General features: G+C 39.6%; 1 protein-coding gene across 3 annotated transcripts in view; it reads right to left on the bottom strand.

The window, feature by feature from the left end:
• CDKAL1 (CDK5 regulatory subunit associated protein 1 like 1) overlaps positions 1-23,200 on the bottom strand; it is a 634,266-nt gene that overhangs the window by 197,748 nt on the left and 413,318 nt on the right. For all 3 annotated transcript variants that reach the window (XM_070360762.1, XM_070360760.1, XM_070360761.1), the window contains one exon: positions 8,944-9,089. In XM_070360762.1, coding sequence (XP_070216863.1) covers positions 8,944-9,089 — 146 coding nt within the window. The remainder of the gene's footprint in view (positions 1-8,943; positions 9,090-23,200) is intronic.

Below are 23,200 nucleotides of genomic sequence, written 5' to 3'. Positions count from 1 at the left end.
TCTCTAATCAGCACCAGAAGGAAGCAGGCATGGGAGTGTTTGCACCCAGCAGAAGATCACATTGCTTACTGCCTTTCTCAGATATGGCCACGAAGGCCTGTCAACTGGGGAGCTGCCCTCACAGAAGGAAACCAGGGCTTATCAGACGGGACAACTAAAGAATGTCCCTCAGTACTAGGGCAGAAAATGTTCATGATTTCTACCAAGCAGGGTTTGTTAATTCCCACCAAATGGTAGCTGAAATGTGTTTCCCATTCTCCCGTTCTTCAAATGGGACGCCAGTCAGAATGGCTGTGATCCAAAAGTCTACAAGCAATAAATGCTGGAGAGGGTATGGAGAAAAGGGAACCCTCTTACACTGTTGGTGGGAATGCTAACTAGTACAGCCACTATAGAGAACAGTGTGGAGATTCCTTAAAAAACTGGAAATAGAACTGCCTTATGATCCAGCAATCCCACTGCTGGGCATACACACTGAGGAAACCAGAACTGAAAGAGACACATGTACCCCAATGTTCATCGCAGCACTGTTTATAGTAGCCAGGACATGGAAGCAACCTAGATGTCCATCAGCAGATGAATGGATAAGAAAGCCATGGTACATATACACGATGGAGTATTACTCAGCCATTAAAAAGAATACATTTGAATCAGTTCTAATGAGGTGGATGAAACTGGAGCCTATTATACAGAGTGAAGTAAGCCAGAAAGAAAAACACCAATACAGTATACTAACGCATATATATGGAATTTAGAAAGATGGTAACGATAACCCTGTATGCGAGACAGCAAAAGAGACACAGATGTATAGAACAGTCTTTTGGACTCTGTGGGAGAGGGGAGGGGGGATGATTTGGGGGAATGGCATGGAAACATGTATAATATAAGAAACGAATCGCCAGTCCAGGTTCGATACAGGATCCTTGGGGCTGGTGCACTGGGATGACCCGGAGGGATGGTACGGGGAGGGAGGTGGGAGAGGGGTTCAGGATGGGGAACACGGGTACACCCATGGCGGATTCATACTGATGTGTGCCAGAACCAATACAATATTGTTAAGTAATTAGCCTCCAATTAAAATAAATAAATTTAAATTAAAAAAATAAAAGTTATAATACTCATCTTATTTTTAATCCATTTTAAACAAAGACTTTACACCAGTCTTTAGTTTATAGCATCAGTCCACAGAAAGCCACATCTGGACCTTCTAAAAAGGAAGGAGCATCAACGATAAATCATGGTACAGTAGGATAGGGTACCTAGATGGGGCTTGGGTTCTCTCTCTCAGATAAGGGATGAGCTCTGTATGTAGCAAGAAGAGTGATCAAATGGGACAAACTGAGACAGAGACTACTAGCTGTTCCCCACTATCTCACTCTTATTTGCAACAGAGCTCTTCATTTACAAATGGGGACAAAGCCACTCAAAATAAAGGTTACCTTTCTTAGCCTTTCTTTCTGCCAAGTGCAGACACATGACTAGGTTCTGACCAACTGGATATAAACAAAGTAACATGTGTGACTTTCAGAAAGCATTTAAAGAGAAGGAACACATACTCTTCTTTGCCTCTCACATTCCTACAGACTAGAATGCAAATCTGATGGCTGGAGCTCAATCTTGGACCATGAGATGAAAGCTTTATCCTGCCTGCATCCCTGATATGCCAGAGACTTATAAAGACCTATTTCCTAGCTCTGGACTTCATTTACCTGACTGAAAAATAAACTACTTTCTTTATGGCCATTTTTTTTTTTCTGTCACTCACAGACAAGCTGAACCATGACTTTTATATACATAAATATACGTGTTGTTTTTGTTCCAGATATTATAGTGTTAGGCACAAAAAAGATAAATAAAAAACTGAACCATTTAATTAACATTATTAGAATCAGTTGGAAGACTGAAAAACAGTAGAAACTGAAGATCTAGTCCTATAATGAATTAAGTCACTATGGGATTTCAACAAGTCTTTTTAAGCGTGTGAACCTTGACTTCCATCCTATAGTGCAGATTGAAAACACCTATCCTACACACGTGCCGAGGTTTCTGTAACACTGTGACAGTGTGTGAGCCTTACGAAATGAAGCAGCACTCCGAAAGGAAAAATGCTTACTATTGGTATATGACTTTACAGCCTCTAATGTTTACAAGAAAACACTTAGGCAGAGAAAACATACAAAGGATTGGAGGAAGATAACATCTCAGTTTCTACCAGAAATATTACATTACAATCATTTTACAAAAGAAGGTGGGAAGAGGTTAGGGGTGATGAGACTTTTCTCTTAACTGGTCTAGAAGGAAAATAACTAAATCAATAGAAAATGTAATTACCTTCAAACCAATGAATCAAGTTTGGGGTAATCCACAAGTAAAATGGTATGTACTATATGATGTCAAAATCTTCCAAATATAAATATAATACCATGTTCAAAAAGAAAAAAGTAATTGCTTTTTGACTAAGTAACTGTTCCAATGATATGCATTCATTCTCTTGAAAAAATTTAAAGGCAGCAAAGGAGAGAAGGGAGAAGAGCAGAACTTTACTACCTCTGAAAAAAATCTGACAAAAGATAAAAGTGTGAAAAAGACCCTAGGGTCTCCCCAAAATAACAATCGAGTTAAAGATATTAAAGATGATGATAAAGAGACAGAAAATATATTTGAGGAAAGTGTTTTCCCTAAGTTATTTTGGAGGTGGGTATTCAGTGAACAGAAACACATCTGGGAAGGCATCTGGAGGAAAACTTAATTACCAAATCCTTCTTGAATCACTCCTTTTCTTTTTTTTTGCAATTTTCTTTTCTTCAAGATGGAGGTGGGAGGGGATGGAATAAAATACAAGTTTAATAATAATTTGCCTTTTATCAGATTGTGCTCCAGTATGGGCACATGAAAGGAAGAAAAAGAACTCAGCATGCTAAAAAGAGAGCATTACTTTTTTGCAGATAGATGGATAAAATAGGGCATTGGACAGACTGGACATGGTACATCCATGACTCACTCAGAGAAATCAGCCTGCTCGGGTGACTGCGGCTCCGTGCCCTTGTGACCCTTCGCTGTCTGAGTGTAGAGTGGAGAGATCAGAGGTCAGAACTTTCTCTGCAAAGCTGCCACTTCACCTCTACTTTGCTTTCGCCACTAGAAGATGCCTCTTTACTCCTGAGTGCTCACTAGTTATTGGTTATTGGCATTCTCTGGGAAATCTGACTATAGTAAACTTAGGGGTGTGTGAATGGATATCACAGACACAAGGGACAAGGTAAATTCTGAGATAGCAAATATCATAAAATTACAAGACAACACAAAGATGCTATCATATGGTGTGACTTACTTTAGATCCATGCAACTTGCAAGTAAAAATAAACTGGTCATTAATTCACTCAAATTTTATTTACTGAGTAAGGGAGATGAATCCTTTAATTTTTTTTAAGTCCACTGTGTATCTGTAGGACTTCACTGGTGGCTAAGATGGTAAAACAATCCACCTGCAATAGGGGAGACCTAGGTTCAATCCCTGAGTTGGGAAGATCCTCTCAGGGAGGGTGTCATATCACATCTTCTTTTTTAGATTAATTAATTTATTTTAATTGGAGGATAATTACTTTACAACATTGTGATGGTTTCTGCCATACATCTACATGTGTTCCCCTGTCCTGAACTCCCCTCCCACCTTCCTGCCTACCCCATCTCTCTGGGTTGTCCCAGGGTACTGACTTTGGGTGCCGTGCTTCATGCATCGAACTTGCACTGGTCATCTATTTTACATATGGTAATACACATTTCAATGCTATTCTCTCAAACCATCCCACCCTCGCCTAGGAGATGGATCTTGTCTCCCATGTTTAAGGTCTACTTAACATAAACCACAAGGCCACTGGACTTTTAACAAAATAATCTGTGTAAACAGTTAGGTCTTTTAATTCATAAACAATTTCATTTCTTAAGATGCAGCTATCAATAGGACATTCTTGCTTGTTCCGTTCACACATTCATGTGTGAATCTGAGGACTAAGCAGTTGTTTTACTTAGCATCAGAACACATGATTGAGAGGAGAACTCTGCATGTTATCATTTTTTAAACATGTATGACAATATACAGTTTTCATTGGGGAGTGACTGTAAATTCAACACAGCTCAAATGGGGAAGGACTCAAAGTTTATATCTAAGGCCCCAAGGTCCTGGGAACCCTAATTATAATCTCCTCATATATCATGGTGAAAAATTCTCTCATTGAGAGGTAACTCTTTAAAATTACACGAGAAAATAAAAGTAAATAATTCAAACATTCTGCTTTCTTAAATCCCAGTATTATGTTAAAAAGACAACAGAGAAACCAGTAAAGTGACAGGGAATGAAAGTAAACTTACGACGTATTTACTAAAAATTATTAAAACACAAATCTCTTGAAAACCCGAAGTGCATCTCATGCTTTGTTATATAGTTTCCTTCCATATCCCTATATATCCCATCACATCTTTCAAGAAATCATCTTATTTATTTAAATAAAAACATCAAAGGACTATAGTTAATTGTCCAACTAGATTAATAAATTTGAATAGAATAATTTTAGTCAGAGTGTCTGCTCATGAACAGCTGTTTTAAATTAGTATATTAAGTAATTCAGACACTTTTCTTTGCAAAGGTTGCATGATTTAATAAAGTCCCATATGCCGCCACACGTGCCAACACTTCCAGCTTATCTTCAATCCAGCTGCTGTTATGATAGTAGCTGCCAACTTTCAACCAACTGAAGAGAATAATGAATCAGCTTCAAGTTGGCTCACATGTAAACTTCTACTGCTCCTAGCTAAAACACCGGCCGATTTCAACTGTAAAGAAAATTAATTAAAAAGATTTCACCTCTGCTGTTTGAGAAACATGGCACCACAAATACTGCTGAATGGGGAGTTTAAAAGTGTGCAGCTTCAGGTAAAATCCCAAAGTGTGGATTTCACTCTTAAATGCAGTAGGTTGTTTTAAAGACTGGATTTTTTGAAGAAACAGATTAGGAAATGCCTCGTCCCTAATTCATAACATGATTATTTGAGAACCCTCACACTGCTGGAGAAAAAAATGAATTAACATGACTCTTCATTTGTTAAAGGTTCATTACAGAAAAGGCTTCAGAGGAAACAGGATGCAAATAAAAAGGGCCACATTTATACAGAAGCTAAAAAGCAAAAGAAGCGAGCACCAGACCTACTATTTTAAGTGAACACGGTTGTCAAGTATTTAGTATGAGGCACAAAATAGGGCTGCCTGGTGGCTCAGAGGTTAAAGCGTCTGCCTGCAATGTGGAAGACCTCGGTTCGATCCCTGGGTCAGGAAGATCCCCTGGAGAAGGAAATGGCAACCCACTCCAGTACTCTTGCCTGGAGAATCCCACGGACGGAGGAGCCTGGTGGGCTATGGTCCACGGGGTCACAAAGAGTCGGACACGACTGAGCGACTTCACTCACTCACAAAATAGGGCAACACAGCATCTGGTCCCATCACTTCATGGCAAACAGAAATGAAGTATTTTCCTGGGTTCCAAAATCACAGCAAACAGTGGCTGCAACCATGAAATTAAAAGATGCTTCCTTCTTGGAAGGAAAGCTATGACAAATCAGGACAGCATATTAAAAAGCAAAGACATCACTTTGCTGACAAAAGGCCATATAGTGAACACTATGGTTTTTCCAGTAGTCATGTACAGATGTGAGAGTTGGATCATAAAGAAGGCTGATCGCTGAAGAATTGATGCTTTAGAACTGTGGTGCTAGAGAGGATTTGAGAGTCTCTTGGACTGCAAGGAAATCAAACCAGTCAATCAATCCTAAAGGAAATCAACCCTGAAAATTCACTGGAAGGACTGAAGCTGAAGCTGAAGCTCCAATACTTTGGCCACTGGATGCGAAGAGCTGACTCATTGGAAAAGACCCTGATGCTGGGAAAGATTGAAGGCGGGAGGAGAAGGGGGTGACAGAGGATGAGATGGTTGGATGGCATCACTGACAAAATGGACAAGAGTGTGAGCAAACTCTGGGAGATAGTGGAGGACACGGGAACCCAGTGTGCTCCAGTCCATGGGATTGCAGAGAGTCAGACATGACTTACAGACTGAACGACAACACAGGAGCAACATGGTAATATCAGCCCTTCTCCTAAGAATGACAAGACTGTATTAAGTTTCAGTAAACACTGGATGAAACAACTATGTGCTGGATCAGTTGCCCAGACAAGCGTTCCATGGAAATCCATGAAATGTTGCTGTTTCCAAATGCTAGATTTTCATAGGGAAAAATAAGCAAATGTCAGAGCTTAAAATATTTCATTTATTCCTATATGTCCATCATCACTGGAAATGATTCACTGGATAGGTGGACTTCCTTGAGAGGACAGGAAAAGTTTTCTACTAAAGAGTAAAGTTAGAGTCTGCACAAGAGTGAGCCTGTACTAGTCCAAGCAAGAAGACAAACTGGACAAAACACACAATTTTTTGGTTCTGATGAACTGTCTAAAACTAGAAATAGTACAAGACTTAATTAAAAAAAAAATTTAGATCCTAACTGGCTAGACTTGTATTTTCCAATTCCAGTGATTCACAGCACCTGAAACCGAAACTGTGGCTGGATGGGTGGGATGGGCTATCTTCTCCAGCAATCTCTAATTCCCTCTTGCAGGGACCTCTGATATTTCTAGTGCTGGAAATCCTGGAGATCCCTGGGTAGGTTCTGGAGTCTTCCAGACAGTTTGGGTAATTCTAGAAAAGCTCTGTGGATGCCTCAGAGTAATTCAGAATCCAAAGAAAGAAAAATGAGCTCAGCACTATTTTCTAATTCCTTGACATGATCCATCTTTTGACCCCTATTTAGCTTATGGATGCTGCTGAAAGTGTTCAAGAGGCAACAGACTTAAAAGGTCCATCTTCAGAGTAGCATAAATGGCTAGAACTTGTCAGGAGATTGTTGTCCAGTTAAGCAGCCACAGTAATTCCCCAAATGACTGAGTTAGCACTTGCCCAAATGAAGGCAAAGGAAGCTGTTGATTCCTTTACCTCACTGAATCACATTAATAAAACTATTTGGAAAGTGCTCTTGTCTATTTTGCACAACAGGCTACATGTCTGCTCTCAGCAAAATCTTGTGCAAATGTATGAACCACGTGCTTATCTGCTATTGCTACCGCATTACCTGCTACTGCTCTGGTAAGCAAGAGGCAAGAAATTTCACAGGTGTAACAATTCATTTGAGGCTTCCTAGATGGGGTTGCAAAGAGTCAGACATGCTGAGCGACTGAACTGAACTGGACTGAAGGTGGCCCAGTGGTAAAGAATCCTCCTGCCAAAGCAGCAGACTCTGGTTCGATCCCTAGGTCAAGAAGATAACCTTCAAAGAAGAAATGGCAACCCACTTTAGTATTCTTGCCTAGAGAATTCCATGGACAGAGGAGCCTGACGAGCTACAGTCCTTGGGGTCTCAAAAGAGTCAGACACGACCAAGCAACTGAGCACAGCACATATCACAACAATTTATTTGTAATTCTGAAAACAAGACATTCACCAATACTGGTGTGCCCAAACTTGTCTGTACATGAGACAACTTTATGTAGAATAAGCTAGAACAGATGCAAAGGAGGGACACAGGCCAACAACAGACATCTAACATAAAAATCCTTATTCTTTAGCTTTGCCCTCCGTTCTCAAGATCAGGAAGTATTAGAGATCCATCATTATTCTGTTTTCTACTTTGAAAGTTGTATATACTTAATGATTATAATTATGAAATCCTAGAATAAGTATACTTTCCATTCACTGATTTGAATATTTGAACAATTAGCTGGATTTGCTTGAATGCAAACCAAGTGTCTTTATTTCTGGTGGTTAGGATAATCAAGAAACGCCTAGAGGTGAAAAAAAAAATTAGACACATAAAGGGAAGATGAGGAAGGAAGGAGAAAGTAAACAGAGGAAAAAGATTTGTATGTAGTCAGGATAAGTGACTAATTGAAGGTGGAAAAAATAATTGCTTACAATTTGTATAAAGCAATCATATCCATGTAGTACTTGGTACAAAGGTACATAATTATAAACAAGATGGAAATAAAGAGTTGTATTTTAATTAAGAAAAACAACAGAGGAAAAAATTATGGGAAAAAAATTATGGAAAGTAGAAAGACCCATGCCACAAATATGCCAAGATAAATGACATATTCCCCAAGGGGAGGATAGTGCCCCGGACTTGAGAACGTTCCGAATGACCTTGGCCGGCACTATTTCCTGCCTTGTATAATCATAGAAGGCATTCAACCCTTGGTGATGATGAGAAGTAGGATTTTTAAGAATATAATTATAGGCTGCAAGTGTTTTCTGTGGAAGCAAAATTATCATTCATGTCTGAGATTGTGTAAATATGCCTTAATTTTGGTCAATGGCAATTTGAACTTTAAAAAAACAGAATCTCAAAACCTCCTTATAAAGCTCCATTCTTCAAGAAAACTACAGGGGTAAGTGTGTAAAAGCAAAGATGTTCCCAGATACTCTTCCAAAAATGCTATTTCGTAGAAAATTATCTCTTTTGTAGTGACATGATTTGACCTATCTCCATGTCAGAAACAGTTGACAGCTTCAAAAAGCCACATGAAAGGAGATGTAAGCAGAGCAAAGCTAAAGCAGTTTTCATCTACTAGGTCAGGTACAGAGATGATCACAATGCACATTACCTTAGGAAGACTGGCAACCCTACACAAATTAATGGTGTGTGATGCACAGATGGAAGGTGGATAAAACTGAGAGGAAAGAAGAAACCACATCAAGGGTGTCTAAGGAAAACTCAAGGCTTTGAAAGCTTCAAAAGCCTCACCTCTCTGGCCTTTAATTGTGGCTACCACGAGTGCATTTTTGCCACATGCTTTTAAAAGAAAAAAGAAACGGTGATTTTCTTAAGTGCTAACAGACTTACTTGTCTTTCAGAAAATCCACCACTCTTTTGAAGTCAGCCACGCAGTATTCTCTTTTCATTTCCATGAGCACAGTGTCAGAGGCAGACTGAACTGGTATGTGCAGAAAAGCATAGACTCGGGGGTGATGAAGGATTTTTGCCATTTCCTTGGGAAAGATGGAAGGAGAAAACATTAATCATTTTAACAAATCAGATCAACTCTCACAAGTGCAAGTGAATAAACACAGCTAAAAACATACCAATCCTCTAGGCTCCTCAAGTGAAGGCCACTGACTACACTCTAGGATGACATCTGGGAATTTAACATGACTTCCCGAGGATTTAACAGAAAAGCTACTTCCTCATGGTCATTGCCTCTCTTAGGTGACGAAACAGAGATAAACTCATGTAAATCCTAGAGACTAAAAAGATTTCTGAGTTCTTCAAAATAAGCACCACTCATCCCTTGCCTCAAGGCAATGTTATATTCTGGCCTGTTACATTAGCAGCAGAAACAGCAATATTTAAGGCAAACAGTTGAAGCTGTAGAATCCTGAGTACTTGAATAAAGTTCCCAAATTTACAGAAAGTCAATACTTTTTTTTTAATACTAAAGCAGAAAAAGAAATCTGTGACTCACTTGTTTCTTTTTCAGATAGTTAGCAAACACTTATTTTTGAGCATGCAAAAGGCACAGTATCAGACAACGAAGCCAATCAGTTCACCTCTGGTCACCTACTGGTATCTACCTATAAGCTGCTGCTGCTGCTAAGTCACTTCAGTCATGTCCGACTCTGCGACCCCAGAGATGGCAGCCCACCAGGCTTCCCCGTCCCTGGGATTCTCCAGGCAAGAACACTGGAGTGGGTTGCCATCTCCTTCTCCAATGCATGAAAGTGAAAAGTGAAAGTGAAGTCGCTCAGTCGTGTCCGACTCTAGTGACCCCATGGACTGCAGCCTACCAGGCTCCTCCGTCCATGGGATTTTCTAGGCAAAAGTACTGGAGTGGGGTGCCATTGCCTTCTCCACCTATAAGCTGCAGAGTTTCAAAGAGGAGAAAGAAGGGAAGAGCAGGAAGAAGAATCTGTCTGGTAAAGTTAAAGAGAGCAGGTCTGAGTGAAATAATTAGGAAATACATAGATTGTTCTAAATTCCTCCAAGGATATGAAATGGACAGGAAAAAGAATGGTAAAAGGAAAACTGAGGTAAGGAAACCATTTATGTGAGCAGTAAGAAAAATGTGCCGAACTATGGCCCATCAGTGGTGGGGGAGGGGAGGGGGGGAAAGAGGGAGTTGAGGGACAGGGTGGACACTAAGCGTCCGAAGAGGTAACAGTGTCAAGAAAGGAACTGCTCTTCAGTACCTTGCATGTGTCCAGTGATTTTACTTTTCAAAGTACTATACTGTACTCTCACATCTGCTATCTAATTTTATCATTAGAAAAGCATTTTGAGGGATCTTGTGGACTCAAAGAGCCACCTAATTCCATAGAGGTGACCGCCTCTTTGCTATTCAGGGCTCAGTCATGTATACGTATCACCCGTGACCTTTGTCCCTTCCTTTTCTTTGCACTGACTATGAATACTAGTATTTTGACCAAAGTGGAAGAAAAGAATGACAAACTCAAGCTCCTTATTTGCTTCGGAGCAGCTTAGTTGGTTTAAAAAAAATCCTTCTGATTAAGAAATTCAAATAACCAAATGATATTACTCATGGATGTCCTTTATCGACCTTCTCTTGCAGGAATTAATTGGGATATGCGACCGAGCGACTAACACACACAGACACACTGTGTTAAACATAGATCACTCAACTGGGACTGAAGTTCAAGGATTGATTTGGCAGCAAACGACTGGCTAACACATGACCTGAAGTTCTCCTTCACAGAATTGGCATTTCTTGGCTGCGTATTTAGTCAGAAGGCTCTTCACCTCCTTTCTCAAGACTACGATGTATAAGGCTGCGGGAGGCAGGCCTGAACATTCATCATCACTACCGACTCTGAGTAAATACACTGGCCTCCTGCTATGACTCTCCATCTTTCAGGTTTTTTACACCTGAGCATCACCATTCTTGAACAGTGTGAGAAAAACAATTATACAAAAATCTCTGTTTTCTAAAGGGGCAGGACTCAGCTTTAGCTAACCTGCAACATACATACTGTGGCAAAAAAAAATGACACCTTTACAAGTAACACAATTTGTGAATTGAAATTCTACTTTCAATCTCTGTGCACTGGTTTTCTTATCTGAAGAATGAAGACAGTGGTAATTCCCACCTCATAGGGTTACTGGGCTACGGTAAGAATAAGACAACCCAGTAAAGTGCTTATGTGTTAGCATTTAAGACATAAATTATCTAACATGCTTCGTCTTTGGAGAATGTTTAAAATTCATACTAACACATTTTCATACACGTTAATGAAAGCATCAATAGACAGAATTGCTTTTCAACAAGGTAGCTTCCTTAACTAGTAAGTGAAGGAGTGATAACTTGTACTGATTCGCAAAAAATAAATTTGGAAGGGGTTCCCAGTGAACATGACCTGGGGGCCAGAAGGGGTGCAGTCTCTATTGGAAACACTCAGGGTGGCCCTTCTACTATAAACAGGATATTTCACTAGATGAAACATCACCCTATTATAGTATGACAATTTTCAAATTACAATGTTAATAGAAAACAAGCAGGATAAATTTGGTGGGTTTTCCCCCTTTGGTTCTCAAAGTAAGATTTCCCAACAGTAATTATCTCCAGCTTCATACTACAGACTTTGCAACTTCATAGAAGTAGGTGCCAAAACACAAAAATAAGCTCACCCCTTGCATAAAGTCTGTACTTCTTTCACTAGAAGAACCACAACTTAACGTATATTAACATAACCCAATGGAGAAGGCAATGGCACCCTACTCCAGTACTCTTGCCTGGAAAATCCCATGGACAGAGGAGCCTGGTAGGTTGCAGTCCATGGGGTCGCTAAGAGTCAGACACGACTGAGCGACTTCACTTTCACTTTTCACTTTCATGCATTGGAGAAGGAAATGGCAACCCACTCCAGTGTTCTTGCCTGGAGAATCCCAGGGACGGGGAAGTCTGGTGGGCTGCCTTCTATGGGGTCACACAGTCGGACACGACTGAAGCGACTTAGCAGCAGCAGCAGCAATATAACCCAAAGAGACAAAGTAGATATTTTTTTGTATTGTTTTCCCTTCTATCCCTCTTCTCACTTAACACTGTTGGTTACATATAACCTCCAATACTTTGGCCACCTGATGCGGAGAGACGACTCATTGGAAAAGACCCTGATGCTGGGAAAGATTGAGGGCAGGAGGAGAAGGGGACGACAGTGGATGAGATGGTTGGATGGCATCATCAACTCAATGGACATGAGTTTGAGCAAACTCCAGGAGATAGTGAAGGACAAGGAAGCCTTGTGTGCTACAGTCCATCGGGTCACAAAGAATTGGACACAACTGAGTGACTGAACAACAAATGAATAACCTTTGGGCTACTTCCCCTTTCAAAATTCTTCTCTATTTTTAAGGTTTAGTTTGGAGTTCCAGATTCTCTGGTATAAGGGATGACTTTTTATTCTGTGATGCCTCAGCAATCTGTTCCTGCTATCACCAACTTATTTCCTTAAATCTACCATGCAACGTGGCCGTGCATCTCCTAAACAGGTCTACAAGGATAGTACTCATGTCTTACTCCATTCTCTGGATTCTACAATGACTAGGACTATGCCAAGTATACACCACCAAACATATAAACAGAGATTTAAGTCAAAACCACATCCACATACAACGAGAAAGATTTAAAATATAATTGCTATTTGACAGTAAAACAAACTTTCCATTAGTTCCACTTGGCTAAAGCAGGTAGAGAAGCACATATTCAGGCAGGTATACAAGCAGATAATTGGCCTGCCTTAACTGTAGAACTTTGGCCACCTGATACAAGCAGTCGAGTCACTGGAAAAGACCCTGAGTCTGGGAAAGATTGAAGGCAAAAGGAGAAGAGGGCGGCAGAGGATGAGAGGAGACTGTGAGGGACAGGGAGTCCCTGCCTGCTACAGTCCACAGGTCTCAGAGTCAGACACAACCTAGCAACTGAACAGCAACAAACAATTTTAGAAGCCAAGATCAGATACTTTCTAGGTAGCCCCACCATGGGTTATAGCTCTAAAAATCTGCTGGAGCTTTGGATTAAAATCACAATGTATACTCTTATGGAAGTAATTTACAAATGTGTGCTCAAGAACAGCAGTCAAGAGCAACCCTAAGCTCTGAGGTGGGTAACAGAGACTGAAAGCAAGTGACATCACTCTGCCGACAAAGGTCTGTACATTCAAGGCTATGGTCTCCCCAGTGGTCACGTATGGTTGTGAGAGCTGGACTATAAAGGCAGAACGCCTGCAAACTGTGGCGCTGGAGAAGACTTCTGAAAATCCCTTGGAGAGCAAGATCAAATCAGTCAATCTTAAGGGAGATCAACCCTGAATATGCACTGGAAGGACTGATGCTGAGGCTGAAGCTCCAGTACTCGGGTCATCTGATGCAAACAGATGATTCATTGGAAAAGTCCTTGATGCTGGGAAAGACTGAGGGCAGAGGAAGAAGAGGGCATCAGAAGATGAGATGGTTAAATGGCATCACCAACTCAATGGACATGAATTTGGGCAAACTCCAGAGATGGTGAAGGACAGTGAGGCCTGGCGTGCTGCAGTTCATGGAATCACAAAGAGTGGGACACGACTGGGTGACTGAACAACAACAACAAAACAGGCAAGTGTGTGAGCAGGCATGTGCGCACACAAGTGTGTGTGCACATGCCTGTGTGTGTTTTGAGGAGCCCTTGTAGCAACTAGCATAGAAACAGTATCTGCTACTGCTACTGCTACTGCTAAGTCCCTTCAGTCCTGTCCGACTCTGTGCGACCCCATGGACGGCAGCGCACTAGGCTGCCCCGTCCCTGGGATTCTCCAGGCAAGAACACTGGAGTGGGTTGCCATTTCCTTCTCCAATGTGTGAAAGTGAAAAGTGAAAGTGAAGTCGCTCAGTCGTGTCCGACTCTTAGCGACCCCATGGACTGCAGCCCACCAGGCTCCTCCATCCGTGGGATTTTCCAGGCAAGAGTACTGGAGTGGGGTGCCACTGCCTTCTCCGAGAAACAGTATCTATTAATATTTTAATACCAGTTCATTTTTAATGTAAGGGTTGAAGTATCAAGGCTGCTTAAAATATAAATGTTGACTACTTTGTAGGTAAGGACCAGAATGCCTAACAGATCAAGAAAATAGTATTTCTATCTGTTGTTTTCATATGGAGTTTTCCTATTACAAGCTGGTAATCATCTCAGTGTTTGTGATTTTTTAATGAACTTAAAAAGCAAAGAAAAAAAAAGAATGAAAACAGGTTTAATTTTGAAAAGTTATTTATATATGGTATATTTTTAAAAGCAATGTTAAGTCTCACTTTTATTGCCCTGCAATTATCATATCAGTCATCATTTTCCACCTGGTATTGAATATATATACACTAGGAGCCAGCACAGTCGCTCAGTGTGTAGGAGTGTGTAATACACATTAATACTTGCATTCAGATGTCCCTGCAACTCACTCACAGTGAAAGCCCTCTCAGATTATAACTCTGTTGGCAAGTATATGCATACTTACAATGCAAAATTTAACACTGCTATTTTTTTTTAGCTAACCTAAGATACCTGAGCTAATCTAAGAAGCAAGCATACATAATATACATAAGCTAACCTAAGAATATGCTAAAAAAAAAAAAAAAAAAAGGTAAGAAACTATGCCATTTACCCTTAGGAATTTAAAAATAGCTTATTTGATATATAAATACATAGCATACCACTCACTCATAAAAAGTAAGCAATTATTAATAAATGTTTTTTAGCATATTCACAGGATGGTGAAGTGTGCCTGGAAAATTCTTATCACTCAAAAGTAAACTTCACCCAGCAATCCCACTCCTAGATATACACCCCGAGGAAACCAAAATTGAAACAACACATGTATCCCATCATTCACTGCAGCACTATTTACAATAGCTAGAACACGGAAGCAACCTAGATGCCCACAGACAGAAGAGTGGATAAAGAAGTTGTGGTACATATACACAATGGAAAATTACTCAGCCATAAAAAAACACATTTGAGTCAGTTCTAATGAGGTGGATGAACCTAGAGCCTATAATACACAGTGAAGTAAGTCAGAAAGAGAAAGATAAATATCATATACTAACACATATACATGGAATCCAGAAAAATGGTACTGAAGAACTTATTTGCATGGCAGCAATGGAGAAACAGACATAGAGAACAGACTTATGGACATGGGGAGAGGGGAGGAGAGCGTGAGATGTATGGAGAGAGTAACGTGGAAACCTATATTACCATATGTAAAATAGATAGCCAACGGGAATTTGCTGTATGACTAAGGAAACTCAAACAGGGGCTCTGTATCAACCCAGAGGGGTGGAATGGGGAGCGAGATGGGAGGGAGGTTCAAGAGGGAGGGGACATATGTATACCTATAGCTGATTCATGTTGAGGTTTGACAGAAAACAACAAAATTCTGTAAAGCAATTATCCTTTGATTAAAAAAACAAATAAATTTAAAATATAAGTAAACTCCATTTGGGGTGGAACTTTCTGTGGCCCATAAAACTACATTTCTCTGTCCTGTGTTCTAGTTTTGTAACTGATATACATTTTCATTCCAATATGTATTGAAAAGTGGTTAAGAGAAAGGACTCAGCAGTCTGGACAGGCTTAGGCTCTAAATCTAGTTATTCTATTTACTGTTCTTCACTGCAGACACATTATTTAAATGTTTCTGAATGTTTGTTTTCTTCATTCATAAAATGACAGTGTATCAGTAGGATGCATCAGGTGATACTGTATATAATCTCAAAACTCTTGGTGGCTTATAACAACAAAAATGTAACTCTTCCTCACATTACAGGAATGTCATGGATTGGTTGAAGCTTTGCTTAAGTCGCTTTCACTTGCAAATTTAAAATGTGGAAGAGGGGGAAGCAAAGAGAGACATAGAATCATCAACTTGAACCATATGCCCAGAAATTGTGCCTGTCACTTCTGCATGCATTTCACTGGCCACTGTAGGTCTCACAGCTACTCTCAGGTTTAATAGGCAGAGATTCTAACACGGAGGAGGGAGAGGCAGAGATTCCCATCACGGAGAGGGAAACCAGAATGTCTGGTAAGCAATGATACAATCTACCAGAGAAATAATAAAAAATACCTACACCGAAGAGGGAGGGGTCAGATGAGATATCCATAAAGTACTCAGTGGAGTGCCTTACACACGTGAGCGTGCCTTCATCAAAGGAGGCTGTTGTGTGTTCACATGTTTAGAAAACGCAAAGGTTACTGCCTTCTTTGCATCCCTATCCTAGAGACACAGCTTGCTGTTTAATAAACACTTGTTTTGCTGCATCATTTTATATACCAAGCATCCGTAACTAGAGCAGAGTAATCACCAGAACATACTTTCCACTCTATTCCATGTGACACATGAAATAAAGTTATCTGAAATCAGCATCATTGGGGATAATGAGATCATAAATAAAGGAGAGCTGAATATTTCTAGATAGATCTTTAACATCTGCCTTCTGACTGGATTCTTTAATTGGGGATTCCAGGGTGGAACCCACCAGTCAATGCTAATTATTTATTTACTTCATATTAAAGAGAAGCCAACTGAATTGTCTGAGTTGAATGCTCAGTCTAACTAGGTTGAATGTATCAATACTATCCCTATTAAATTGATCAGGTATTGATTTGTTCTTTTAGTGTTTGGTAGACATGGTCTTTTTTTAAGGGAAAAGTATATATACTTTTTAAAGTGTATATACACACACACACACACACACGTGTATATATATATGTGTATATATATATATATTTGTTTTTTACCATATACTTGTTCATGTTATACAGTGTTTGAATCACAACAGATTTTGTTGTTAGTTTTCTTCTGTTTTATCTTATTTTAAAATTAGTACAGTAAACCTGACTTTTTTTCTATGTGTTCAGTTTCATGAATTTTAGTATATGTGTAGGTTTATGCAACAATCACCACAATCCAGATATAAGAGCTCTCTTTTGATTTCTTGGCCTTAGCAGAGTAGAATAATTTAAAAATAACACAAGCCATTGATAATATCAGTTGAAAATAAATGTGTGTATAATTACAACTCTTAGTGTTTTGACATTTAGTATTAACATATATTATCATCTTCATAATGTAAAGTCTGATTGTTGACTCTGACACTGAACTGAGAATGACACTGAGGTGAAGCAGTAATGGTAATTGGGCACTAATGTCCTTTTACCATTTCTATGAAAGCTAATTAGGACAGACATTTTGTCTTCACTTATTTTAATGCAAATACTGAAAATGTTAACTCTGCAGTTTAGAAGTGAATTTCCTATTATAATTAAGTTATAGACAAAGTGTAAATTAGAATCTGTTCACAATATCGACTCCTTTTCATTTGGGATATAAGGATGGGAAATGTTCTCTTTTTATGCTCCCTAGTTCACTTTCTAATGCTATTAATGATAATTTATCTTTGGATGGCTGAGAAGAAGTTTGAATGTGGATGTGCTAAGTTGTCTCAGTCGTGTCCAACTCTCTGCGACTCCATGGATTGTAGCTCGCCAGGCCCCTCTGTCCATGGGCTTCTCCAGGTAAGAATACTAGAGTCAGTTGCCATGCCCTCCTCCAGGGGATCCTCCCGACCCAGGGATGGAGCCCGAGTCCCCTAAAGCTCCTGCACTGAAGGCAGATCTCTACCACCGAGCCCCAAGAATCAGTGTAGATGCAGGGAAATGACTTAGTGGCTGATACAGTGTCATTACCGAAGGAATGCGTGAAATACAACTCTGGTCTTATTTTACCTTGACCTATATGACTTTAAGAGTGTTGAAGGTGACTCCGGAAATAGGATCTCCTAGAACACAGGCACGGATTTTGTCTTTAATGCAAAACTGCAAAGAGTTAACATTTTCAGTGTTTGCATTAAAATAAGTGAAGACAAATGTCTGTCCCAATCAGACATTTTACCTTTACCTAGAAACCTTTGTAGGACTTACTCCAAAACAGCCATGTTGATTATTCAACTGAATCATTCCATCATCCATTCATTCAACTATACATTAATTTTTTAAGTGCCAGGAAGCAAGGAAATGAGGAGATACAGAAAAACACAGTATGCTCTTGGGGTATGAGCATGGATGGTAAAATTGTAGGACAGAAGAGCTAAATGAAGTCTGTACAGAGTGCTCTGGCGGTGAGAATAAAACTACCCAAAAAAGAGATATTTAAAATGACATAATATTGCTGCAACAGGGATGAACTTTGAAAACATTATGCTAAGTGAAATCAGCCAGACCAAAATGAAAAATATTGCATGAGCTCACTTACATGCTGCTGCTGCTGCTAAGTCACTTCAGTCGTGTCTAAGTCTGTGCGACCCCATAGACGGCAGGAAGCCCACTAGGCTCCCCCGTCCCTGGGATTCTCCAGGCAAGAACACTGGAGTGGGTTGCCATTTCCTTCTCCAATGCATGAAAGTGAAAAGTGAAAGTGAAGTTTACATGAGGTACCTACAATAGGCACACTCAAGAAAGACAAGGGGGAGAGAGGTACAGGGAGTGTATTGTTTAATGGGCACAGAATTTCAGTTTAGGAAAATGAAAAGGTTCCAGACGGACTGTGGTTATGGGTACAAAATATTGTGAATGTACTTAATGTCAGTGAACTGTACACTCAAAAACAGTCAACAGGTATAACGACACATAAGATATAAGGCGGTATATCTTATAAAGTGATCCAGTGACCTGTCATATCAGTTCTGCTTTTTTAAATCTAATAATATCAATTCTATCTTTAAAAGTACATTTGGGAAAAGTAATAAGTACTCTTGGAGACCACTTAATGATTCTCTACCTATTTACTCTTTTATCAAATACACTGACTGTAAAATTATTTGTTGAAATTAAAAAAAGAATTGTTTGAGGGTTGGACTCATAGATTTTACAAGCTAAACATGTTACTCACTTCTAAAATAAAGATGTACATGGTAATTAGTGAACATAATGAAAAAAAAACATTATTCTGTTTTTAAAAATGAATGTCTTTATTTTATACAAAGGTAATAGATACTCATTTTTAAGGTTTTGGAAAAACAGAAAAAATAGAGAAAAACAAATCATAGTTAAAGCAATGTTGTTACTATCATCATGAAACAATTATAAAATTATACTTGATACGATCTAGTAGGCTTGCTGCTGCTGCTGCTGCTGCTAAGTCACTTCAGTCGTGTCCGACTCTGAGCGACCCCATAGACGGCAGCCCACCAGGCTCCCCCGTCCCTGGGATTCTCCAGGCAAGAACACTGGAGTGGGTTGCCATTTCCTTCTCCAATGCATGAAAGTGAAAAGTAAAAGTGAAGTCGCTCAGTTATGTCCCACTTTTAGCGACCCCATGGACTGCAGCCTACCAGGCTCCTCCATCCATGGGATTTTCCAGGCAAGAGTGCTGGAGTGGGTTGCCAGTGCTTAGAAAATCTAAAATGATTTTCAAAGACCAAATATCAAGTTCATAATATTTCTTGACAATATATCATTCTGTGAGAGCTCTATTTCTTCAGAAATGAAAGAAGCAAAACTTTCTTCTAAGCAGGGTCCAAATCACCCTGATTCTTATATTCAAGGGACCCCTAATGCTCCCACATTAGCATAGCAGGAGAGAGAAACTGGAATATGAAAACAATAAACGAAGGAGAATCAGAGATAAGAATCAGCAAAACAGCTCAGAATCATTCCTGAAGAAGTTGTTACCATTCGAGCTGTGTTGTCCCTGGTGTTATGATCAGAGAGTAAGAAAAAAACAGACATGGAAGAAATTTATTTGTTTGAAAAGAAGAAAAAAATGAGAATGAAAGCAGAAGGAGAAGAGGGAGGGGCAATTCTTTCCCCACTCTCAAATTTATTGTAAGGGAATTCTTGCCTGGAGAATCCCACTGACAGAGGAGCCTAGCAGGCTATAGTCCATGGGATCCCAAAGAGTTGGATAAGACTGAAGCCAATTAGCACAAGGGAATTTTGGGGGGAAAAAAAAAAGGACCATAAGCAGTCATTTAATTGGAATGATTATTAGAGGAAAGGAGAAAGATCTCAGCAGTTTCTGAATCACATACCATTAAGTGATACAGTAGTAGTAAAAGTGAAAGTTGCTCAGTCATGTCCAAGTCTTTTTGATCCCATGGAAAGAGGCTGCTCTGTCCATGGAATGCCAGGCTCCTCTGTTCATGGAATTCTCCAGGCCAGGATCCTGGAGTGGGTAGCCTTTCCCTTCTCCAGGGGATCTTCGCAACCCAGGCATTGAACCCAAGTCTCACGCATTGCTGGCAGATTCTTTACCATCTGAGCCAGCAGGGAAGCCCAACAGTAGTAGCTGTCATAGTAATAACAGCAATGATGACAGATAGCCTCCCTAGGTGCCGGGGTACCATTTGCTGATTCACGCTGAAACCTGCAGAGCTGGGGGCAGGGGCTTTCAGGGGAGTTTTAGTCCCTTAGGCCTCCCCCAAGTTCCAAAGAGCAGACTCAAGTCTAATTATCCAAGTTAGAGAACGCAGGCACAAAGAAAAAGTAGTGAAGCAAGAAAAGCACTAAAAGCTGAAGCAATAGTTTAGGGATAAAAGAGAGTCCAAGTTCCTCCTCAAGGGATATACATAACAGTCTGACACACACCTTTGAGATGTTCTACAGAAACTAAGACCCACACCCAGGTGGAAATGGCAATTACATACTGACCACAAGCTCTAGACTTTTGACTGTGGTACAGTCCCAGGTCTGTGAACCATAAGGTGGATGATTAAGATTTCCAGAACATCACCCTGTTACCTCACCACCAACAGATCACAGGGAAGTCCATGAGCTGCAACCCTCACCCCAAATTCTGTCTAAAAATCCTTCCCTGAAAGTCATCAGGAACCTCAGGTCTTTGGAGTGGGAGGAGCCCATTCTCCTTGCAAGGCACCCTGCAATGAATGCTATACTTTCCTTCGTACAACTTAGTGCCAGCAGACTGGCTTTGGTGAGTCATGAAAGCAGACCCAAGTTTACTGTGATAACAACACTCATTATCTCATTTAAATTTCTGCACAAACCTAGAAAGTAGTTTTACTGAATCTAAGACTCAGGGAAGTTAAAACCTTGTTTAAGGTCAATGGTACAGCTGTAGTGTAAACACAGTCACCCTGACTAAAGTTACAATAGACCAACTCTCAAATATGCCTCTTTCACATATACATTATTTTGAGCTAAAGGCGACTGAGAACCAGCAGACCCAGGAAAAGCTCAAAAAATGGCACCTTCCTTTTCCTTTGGTAAAAGGAATTTCTACATATAAAATTTCCATTTTTAAAGGTAGAAATTTTGGGGAAAAAAGATGTAAACATGGAAATTCCACACCGAGAACAAAATTTTAACAATTCCTATCAACAGTGGTGACAGAAGACTCTCGAGAGTCCCTTGACAGCAAGGAGATCAAACCAGTCAATCCTAAAGGAAATCAGCCTGGAATATTCATTGGAAGGACTGATACTGAGGCTGAAGCTTCAATACCTTGGCTGAAGCTCCAATACTCTGGCCACCTGATGCAAAGAGCCAACTCACTGGAAAAGACCCTGATGCTGGGAAAGATGGAAGGCAAAAGAAGGGGCTGGCAGAGGATAAAATGGTTAGATAGTATCACTGACTCAACAGATATGAATCTGAGCAAATTCCAGGAGATGGTGAAGGACAGGGAAGCCTGGCGTGCTGCAGTCCACGGGGTCACAAAGAGTCAGACATGACTGAGTGAATGAAAAACAACAACAAATCAATGGTGAAGACAAGACTTAAATATCCATAAGAAACCTTTCTAAACAATCCCTGTTCACTATACATTTCTTAGTCACTTTCCCATAACTAGTTTTCTACACCCCAAAGCTACAAATACATTTTCTTTAATTTTAGCATAAGATGGTAAGTAAACCCAAGTTCTAAACACCCTTTAGGGTTACTGACTACTGGGTGCTTCCATGCACATAGGCAGGAAGCACATGTCAATAACCTTTTTTCTCTTACTAATCTATCTTAGGCCAGTCTAACTTACAGAAACCACCTGGAGATCCTTAGATAGGTAGAGGAAAAGATTTTTTACTCTCCTACACTCTGCTCCACCAAAAGTGTCTCACAAATGTGTCCTCACTAAATCTAAAATATTTTTTGAGGACCAGCATTAATTAATTCACATGACAATGTAAACAGTAAATCATTTCTAGAAGCAGGGCTGCAAATAAACAGTGAAGAGTTTTCACTCCAAAACAATACCAAAAACACAAAGACAATTACAAATTTTCAGTTTGCAAAATTCTCCTTACATTTGATTTATTAAAATGTGAATTTTCCCCAAATGTCTCAAAATGCATTTGATTTATTAAAATGTGAATTTTCCCCAAATGTCTCAAAATGCCTGAATTAAATGGCTCTTACAACAGTACTTGAAATTAAAAGGTAACAAATTAATAGACTCTTTTTACTCCTTTGCTATTGAATAACATGGAATTTGAGTTGAAACTGATAAATGGGTATATGGTTTTTATAAAGGAACAAAGAGGAGCCTATTTCTTTTTTGTTCTACTTTAATTGTTTTCACTTTGGTAAAACTGGCTTCACATGTCAGTTCCTTAATTGGACCTGAAATGAAAGCATTTCCAGTTACTGAATGGTAGGCTAGCTTGTCTAAGAACACCTTAACAGAGTATTTTGATATTTGAATCTGCTTTTTTAAGCACTGTGGTTCCAAACTTATAGGATCAGATAGCTTGTCTAGAATGCAAAGAAACATCAGGAAAAAATTTCATTTGATGAGCCAAATTTACCAGTTAAGACTTGAGCTACTAGGTTGGTGCAAACATAATTGCAGTTTTTGCATTATTGAAATCTTCCCTTTTATACTGGAATAAACAAATGTGGTTATGTTAAACATTATTTGAATGGGAACTTCTCCTTTATGTTTTTTTGCTAAAAATTTATTACTTACTGCTTATTTTATATTTACTTTAGACTAGGGAAATGATGTTAGACAAAAAGCAAATTTGAGTGATTTTCTTATTTGAGTTCAAAATGGGTCATGAAGCAGCAGAAACAACTCACAACATCAACAGTGCATTTGGCCCA

This window comes from Bos mutus, chromosome 23, assembly GCF_027580195.1.
Source record: "Bos mutus isolate GX-2022 chromosome 23, NWIPB_WYAK_1.1, whole genome shotgun sequence".
NCBI classification, from domain to species: domain Eukaryota; kingdom Metazoa; phylum Chordata; class Mammalia; order Artiodactyla; family Bovidae; genus Bos; species Bos mutus.
Note: the sequence above shows the minus strand (reverse complement) of the source record. Positions and strands in the feature narration are given on the sequence as shown.